The sequence below is a fragment of the Oreochromis niloticus genome, linkage group LG12, assembly GCF_001858045.2.
Source record: "Oreochromis niloticus isolate F11D_XX linkage group LG12, O_niloticus_UMD_NMBU, whole genome shotgun sequence".
Taxonomy (NCBI): Eukaryota; Metazoa; Chordata; class Actinopteri; order Cichliformes; family Cichlidae; genus Oreochromis; species Oreochromis niloticus.
This window is the reverse complement of record NC_031977.2, coordinates 9,827,143-9,834,713: the sequence shown is the minus strand read 5'-3', so window position 1 is coordinate 9,834,713 and position 7,571 is coordinate 9,827,143. Positions and strand designations below refer to the sequence as shown.

The 7,571-nt window shown below is 39.8% G+C and overlaps 1 protein-coding gene across 1 annotated transcript; it reads right to left on the bottom strand.

Annotated features, from left to right (window-relative positions):
- Positions 1-2,835: 2,835 nt before the first annotated feature.
- LOC109204407 (golgin subfamily A member 6-like protein 22) lies at positions 2,836-6,558 on the bottom strand. Its single transcript, XM_025897092.1, has 4 exons — positions 5,338-6,558; positions 4,192-4,240; positions 3,656-3,747; positions 2,836-3,006 (listed from the first exon to the last, which is right to left on the bottom strand). The coding sequence occupies exons 1-4, from the start codon at positions 6,196-6,198 to the stop codon at positions 2,836-2,838; spliced, it is 1,173 nt and encodes a 390-aa protein (XP_025752877.1). The 5' UTR covers positions 6,199-6,558.
- Between the last annotated feature and the right edge of the window lie 1,013 nt (positions 6,559-7,571).

Genomic DNA, 7,571 nt, shown 5'->3' with positions numbered 1-7,571 from the left:
AGGTATCTGTCAGGACTCTTTAATTTTGAATTATTTATAGTGATCTAAAACTGAAATTAAAACTCAAGGGTGAAAAATGCAGTTAACTGAAATTTAAAACTAAACTTTAGGAAAAATTAAAACTGAAACAATATTTTGTATCAAAGATGAAACCTATGTGAACTGTATTGAGCTTAAATGTACTTTGTTAGCTTCAGACTTAGACAAATTTGCCAACATAACCATCATGAACTGCATTCAAAGTGCGGTATTTTAATATCTTTTCTTTATCTTTCAGAACATATTATATCTATATGTGTTGTAAATGCGTTGTATAAATAAAATAAATAAATAAAAATATGCGATGCATAGTGTTTGCAAATATACATGTTTCTGATAATAGGACAACTGGTTTGCTGAAATTCTACTTAAAGTGTGGATAGCATCAGGGACATGTGATAGTCTACGAATGGAAAAATATTTGGGCTAAATAACTATTTATCAGCATCATATTTCAACACATCTGGAATAATCTTTTCTTCACTGTCATATAAAAATATTCCCCACTCGCCCTGTAGGTGGCCTTTTATCCTTCAAGCCCAGGTCCTGTCCCAGAGGCCTTGGAGCTTGAGGGTCCAGCGCAGTATCATCGCTGTTTGTAGGACTGTGCTCTTCTGTACACAGATCTCAGATGTCATTCCTGGGATCACACAGCCTGCACCTGAGGTCTTGCCTGGTGTGGTAGACGCCAGCCTCTATTGATCTTGTGCTTCGGCTTGCTCTTGTGCTCCCATGATTTATGCCTCTGTGTTGTCTTTCAGACCAGGTTTATCCAGCCATTGGTAAATTTTCTGAATGCCAGCCACATCTCCTATCTGCCTGTGTTACATGAAGTGAAGGGGCCTGTCCTTCCATGATGGCTCCTCTCTTCTTCAAGTTTCTACTGGCTTTTGGGGTAACCTTATCACAAAACGTTGAGGACTTATATAAACTTAACTACGTTAACTTAGATAAGGAAATTAAGAGTGATTTGGATAGGTGGGCTACTCTTCCATCAGATATTGGCGCTCAAATAGAGATGATAAAAGTATGTCTCTTACCCCGACTTCTCTATTTTTTTCAGTCACTACCCATTGATATACCTGAAAAACAATTTAGATTATGGGACAAAATTATATCCAAGTTTATATGGAATGGTCATAGACCGAGAATTAAATTTGAAACACTACAGATAAGAAAGGATAAGGGGGGTTTGGCACTCCCAAATCTTGAGGCATACTTTTATGCTGCACAAATCAGGTACATCATTTGTTGGTGTGACAATGATTATGAAGCCAAATGGAAGAATTTAGAAAAATCAGTCCAAGGAAGAGAAATTCAAAGCCTTATAGGAGACAGAAAAGAAACAATGAGAGTAATTAAACAGCTGAATTCAGTCACTCAGTTTACGCTTAAAATATGGTTTAACCTGATACGAAAATACAAACTAGAAAAAGAGCTTGGATTAATCCGATGGATAGCCTATGATAAGGGTTTTACACCCGGTTCTATGGACCAAAGATTTAAACAGTGGATTCCTACTGGATTAACAGCGATGTGTACACTAATCAAAGATGGGAATTTTATGAGTTTCCAGGAGATTAAACAAAAATATGACTTAAGTAATCAAGATCACTACAGATATTTACAGATTAGGGACTTTTTTAATAAAGAAGTAAAACATAGTGTAGATCTGGATAAAAATTCGATAATTAAAACCATAACTGAAGTTTACAGAGCAAAAAAAATTAGAATAATCTCTACAATTTCCGAGCATATAATGGAGGCAAGAGGGTGTACGACAACATATGTAAAACTGAAGTGGCAGAGAGAGTTGGGAGTGAACATATCTGATGAGGAATGGTCACAAACCTGGAAAATACAGCAGTCAACAACATCATCACGTGCCTGGAGACTGCACTGCTGGAAAAATGTAATTAGATTTTTTATAACACCCAAAATTAAGAACAAACATACTTCATTACCACAACCGTGTTGGAGGGGCTGTGGAGAGGTAGATGTGAATCATTCCCATGTGTTCTGGTTCTGTCCCAAGATTACAAAATTTTGGGAAGATGTTCATTTAGTTATAGGTAAAATTCTGGGTTATGCTGTATCTAAGACTTGTACATTATTATATTTTGGTGTCATTACGGGAAATGTGATGAAAGAAGATAGATACATATTGAAAATTATGCTTGCTGCCTGTAAAAAGGCAATTACAAGAAAATGGAACAAGATAGACCCACCATCACAGGACGAATGGATAAAAATTATAGATGAAATACAAATCATGGAACAATTGACCTACAGAATAAGGACTCAGGAAGATCAATACCATAAAAAGTGGGAGAAATGGACTGAGTACATAAACCTAAAAGGATAAAGACCAACACATTGATAATGAGAAATGATCAAACTGTAGAAACAAGGAGATCCAACATGTTTTTTTGTTGTTGTTGCTGTTTTTTTGTTTTTTTGTTTCTGTTATCCTACTTGCAGTATTTATTTATTTTTTGTTGTTGTTTTGTTTTGTTGTTACCCCCCTACCCCCCTGTATAGTGTTTAAAGAAAAACAATAAAAAGAAAGTTAAAAAAAAAAAAAAAGTTTCTACTGGCTGAAGTATAAAGTAAGCACATGATCAGTTTTAGCCATCTTCCTAAAGAAGTCATGGATCTCTGTTGTTTCATCTTGGACGATGTTTCTGACACTCACTAGTCCTCGGCCTCCTTCCTTCTCCTTAGCCTACAGTCTCAGGTTGCTGGATTTGGAGTGAAACCCTTTCATCCATGGTAAAGAAATTTCTTGCCTGGGCGTCATTGGCTTCTATCTATCTCAGAAGGGTACCTGATCACCGGCAGGGCATAGGTATTGATTGTCTGGATCTTGTTTTTCCTATTCAGCAGACTACTCCTCACTTGCCTCACTCTCTGCAGGTATTTGGTGGTTCCGGCTTTCCTAGTGGCCTCTTCATAGTTGTCTTTTGCCTGGGGGATTCAAACTCATAACTATCCTTGATAGCAACAATGTTGCCTTCTAGTAGTGCAATCCCCTCAGTTCTGACTCCCTTCCCTCTCTTTGTTACCGTCTGACTAAACCAGACTGAATGAGATTCCAGTGCTGTTGGGGTGTGGATCAGTAAATCAATGGCATAGAGTCATAATCATTTGTGTAATCAATCCAGGTGGTGCACAGGTTAGTCAGTTTGGTCTTACAGTTATAGTAAGTGACTGCTCTATCTACCAGGAGCTGGTGTTTAGCCCATCTCATGTTTCTGACAATTTCTTTCTGGGCCCTGCTCATGTATTAAACCATGTGCCTGTGCACCTTAGCTGCTATGATACCTGATTGGAGCTTCCAGCTGTGCAGAGGCAGTTTATTGGCTGGCTGCTGGATGGGACCAATTCCTTCTGGAGATTATTGGGGATCAGGCCATTCCCCTTTGTCTCATCCAACAGCAGCTGGTTTATTTGTGCTGCCAGGTGCTCATGGAGTGCAGTTAGCTTCTTTAGCTACTAGGCGTGAATCATATCAGGGCCTGGTGCTGTCCAGCTCTTCATGCTTGAGACTCTTTCTTGGATGTCTGTCACTGTGATGATCACTGGAGTTTGTTCAGGGGGGATTGCTGTAGCTTACTCTTATCTCCATGAGCCACTGAGCATTGTTGTTATGTGTTGTCTCTTTTCCTATATGCTCTTGCAGTATGTTGTTTCCAGCCTTCGTGGGATCTGCACAGAGGAGAAAACAGTTACAGTTAAGTAATCATCAAGGCAACAATGGGAAAACAGACTTGTTGATTGAAGAAGGTTTCACTACCACAGTTAGTTCAACACTCAGGGAAAGACTGAAGGTTTGCTTTCAGCATAAACAGTGGCCAGCTAATCAGCAAATGAAAAACAGGTGAGCTTACCCTGCGGAGATCCCAAAAGGATCCCTCAGGGTAAGGTGATCCTGCAAGTCATAGGCAAGTTTAGACCAGGTTTGAGCACCCTCCAAATGTAGCTTAAATCACTAGACATTGTAAGTTAATGTTAACCTTCTGATCCACTAGTCTGCTGGTATATTAGGAGTTGCCAGCAAAGGAGCTGATCTTCCTTACTATTTTAGTTTGTTAAAAACATCTGTTCCTAGTCTGGTTTAATTGGGTTTCAGTGTTTGTTAACGGGCCTTACTCCATGTGGTCCGCCCGGGCACAGCCCGAAAAAGGGACGTGGATCCACCCTGTAGAGAAAAAAAAGATAATAGGATACATCTATGACAATAGGACTGGTGAAGGACTTCTCTAAGTCATTTTAGTATGTATTAAGTATGATCTTAGAACATTGCTATTGTGCACCACACTAAACAGAACAAATTATGTCAAAACTTACTTTAGCAAGATCTCATAAAAGTTTTGCAAGATCTTGAGAAAGACTTTTTCTTTGCATTTATCATGCTTCCATTGGTACCTAAAAAGCTGTCCAGAATGCTGCAGCTGGTTGTTAAAATAACAAGAAGGCTAATTTATAGATAGAAGTACACAGCTAAAGACAGACTCTCATTTTTGTGTGGTGTGACAGTATATTTTTCAGTGATTTTATGCACAGCTGAAGGGTGTACAATGTACACCATCCTTATAATTCCCCAAAAGGTGGCAGCATTTCTACCCCCTGAAAGCTGAATACTTGTGTTGCTTTAACAGGTTTCAAGTGGAGTCGCAGTCGGTCATATTTAACAAGTTTTATTACCTATTCATTAGTCTGTTTATCTACTGGTTTTTAGTTTATAGGGAAACGGGTTGCATAATTGTGCTTTCTCATAAAAAGAAATGCTTATTTAGTTCTGATTATGTTCAACTTTATTTTTTATTATGATACAGAGAAAAGAGATCTTCACGTAGAAAGACCTGTCGATGGAGATGGCAAATGGAGGTTGCAGGGGTAGGGGGGAAAGGAGGGAAGAAGGGGGTAGACGAAGGGTAGAGGGAGGTGCAGGGAGGATACGGGTGGGATGGAGATGTGAAGGGGGAGAAGGAGGGAAGAAGGGGGTAGACGAAGGGTAGAGGGAGGTGCAGGGAGTATCCGGGTGGAGATGTGAAAAGTAATGAAATGGAGAACCTCCTACAGTTGTCCAGACTCAGCAGCCTCTTCCACTCTCATCTCACCAGAACGTTTCTTACTCCTGAAAAACCAGCTCCAGCAGCCTTTCTTCTTCTTCTTCTTCTTCTTCTTCTTCTTCTTCTTCTTCTTCTTCTTCTTCTTCTTCTTCTTCTTCTTCTTCTTCTTCTTCTTCTTCTTTCCTTTCTCTTTTTCTTCTACTTTGCCGTTTATCTTTTCTACCTTTTCTTCTTTCTCTACGCTTTCCTGGTCTTCTTTTGGTTTTTCCTCTTTCTTGCTTGACTTCCTCTTGAAAAAGCTGGATCGTTTTTTCTTTTGCTTTTCTTGCGCCTGCAACGCATCATTTTTCATCTCCAGTGTGTTATTTTCTTTGAGGTTTTCATTGTCTGCTTGAATCTTCTCAAAATCTTCCTGCAGTTTGTTAAACTTTTCATCCTCTTCTTTGCCCTTTTGTTCAAGCTCCTCTTGTTTCTGCTTTTTCTGATCCTCCTGGTTTTCACTGTTTCTGCTTTGCAGTTCTTTGTGAATCCTCTCAAGTTCTTCATATTTTTGCAGGTGTTGGATCTTCTCCTGAAGCATTTCTGTGCTCCTGTCCTGGACTTCTTTATGCTTCTGCTCAAGCGCTGTATATTTGTCTTCTACCTTTTCCTTGTCTTCCTCCAATTCTTTATTTCTGTCCTCCAGTTTTGTCTTCTCTTCCTCCAATTCTTTATTTTTGTCCTCCAGTTTTATCTTCTCTTCCTCCAATTCTTTATTTTTGTCCTCCAGTTTTATCTTCTCTTCCTCCAATTCTTTATTTCTGTCCTCCAGTTTTATCTTCTCTTCCTCCAATTCTTTATTTTTGTCCTCCAGTTTTATCTTCTCTTCCTCCAATTCTTTATTTTTGTCCTCCAGTTTTATCTTCTCTTCCTCCAATTCTTTATTTCTGTCCTCCAGTTTTGTCTTCTCTTCCTCCAATTCTTTATTTTTGTCCTCCAGTTTTGTCTTCTCTTCCTCCAATTCTTTATTTTTGTCCTCCAGTTTTATCTTCTCTTCCTCCAATTCTTTATTTTTGTCTTCTAGTTTTGTCTTCTCTTCTTCCATGTCTTTATTTTTGTCCTCCAAGAGTGCCTGCTTCTGTTCCAGGTCTTGACATTTCTCCTTCAAAGTTTGGACTTCCTCCGAATGTTTCTCCCTTAGAAATTGCTGGTACTCATTTTCTGCTTCAATTCTTGAGTATGCGTCTGACAGCTTTTCCTTCAAGTCATCCGCGTCTAGCTGCTTCCCTTCTAGTATTTTGTTTTCTTGTTACAGCTTTTCATTTCTTTTCTCCAGTTGCTTGTATTTGGACTCCATTTCTTCTCTAAGAGCTACAAGCCCATCCTTATGGCATAAATGCCTCCTCTCTGCCAGAAGACCGTTTAGGCAACTTTTCAGTTGGTACTTGCTCTCTCGTAGGTGAAGGTTTTCCCTCCTGCAGTTCTCAAAAGCTTGTCTGAGACCATTGTATTCACCGGGGGGACCGTACTGCCCAGCGCAGTGAGGAGGAGGTCCTCTGAATCTCGGTTGATAGTGGTTTTGAGACATGGCAAAACAAACCAAGGCAGTAGACTGATGTTCTTCTTGTTTTTTGAAGACGAGTGGAAAATCTTTGCAAAGACGAATTCAAAACTTGTTTAAATGTTTTCAGAAATGTGGCGATGTGAACGTCTAACCGGCGAAAACACACTAAAGAAAAATGCCGAACACTGTGCTTACTTCACAGACTGCACTTCACTGTAACAAACATTAAAACGTTCTATATGCAAATTACGCTGAGACATCGCGTTCGGCTAATGTCTATCACGTGACATCAAATCTGATTTAAAAGAAAACATATTTTCATGAATTTATTTATTTTGCCATTTTCAATAAAGTTTTAATTTCTTATTCTTCAACATATTTAGGATCCTTCTTACTGAGTGTTTATGTCGCAGGTGTAAGTTAGAACGGAACCCCTTCTATAACAGGGAAAGCAGCAGGGGGTGATCACAGAAACAGAAGACGTAATACCCAGTTAAACAGGATTTTCTCCTTAACACTTTGCATCTTCACCCACCAACTGCAACCACTCACCTGCCACCTCCGCCAGAGGATTCGCTGCCTGGCCTGCCGGAGGACTCGCTGCATGAACTGCTGGACGTAATGCTACCATTAGCAACTTTGACATAGAGGCATGTGGCTCAAGTCACTTCCATTAATATTTATGTGGCAGGGCGTGGTCAGTGGTGCGACTGCGGCGAGGTGGACACACCTGAGCAGCATCAGCGATCATGCCGCATCTGTATTAAAAGGCTGTATTGGGTCTTGAGTGTTGTTGTTGGTAGTGTGTATGTTTGGCTGCGAGCTGAAAGGCTGCAGCCGTATCTGTAAAAACACCAGCACGAATAAAGTATGCTTCACATGCGTGCGAGTCTGCCATGGATCTGCCATGTCTC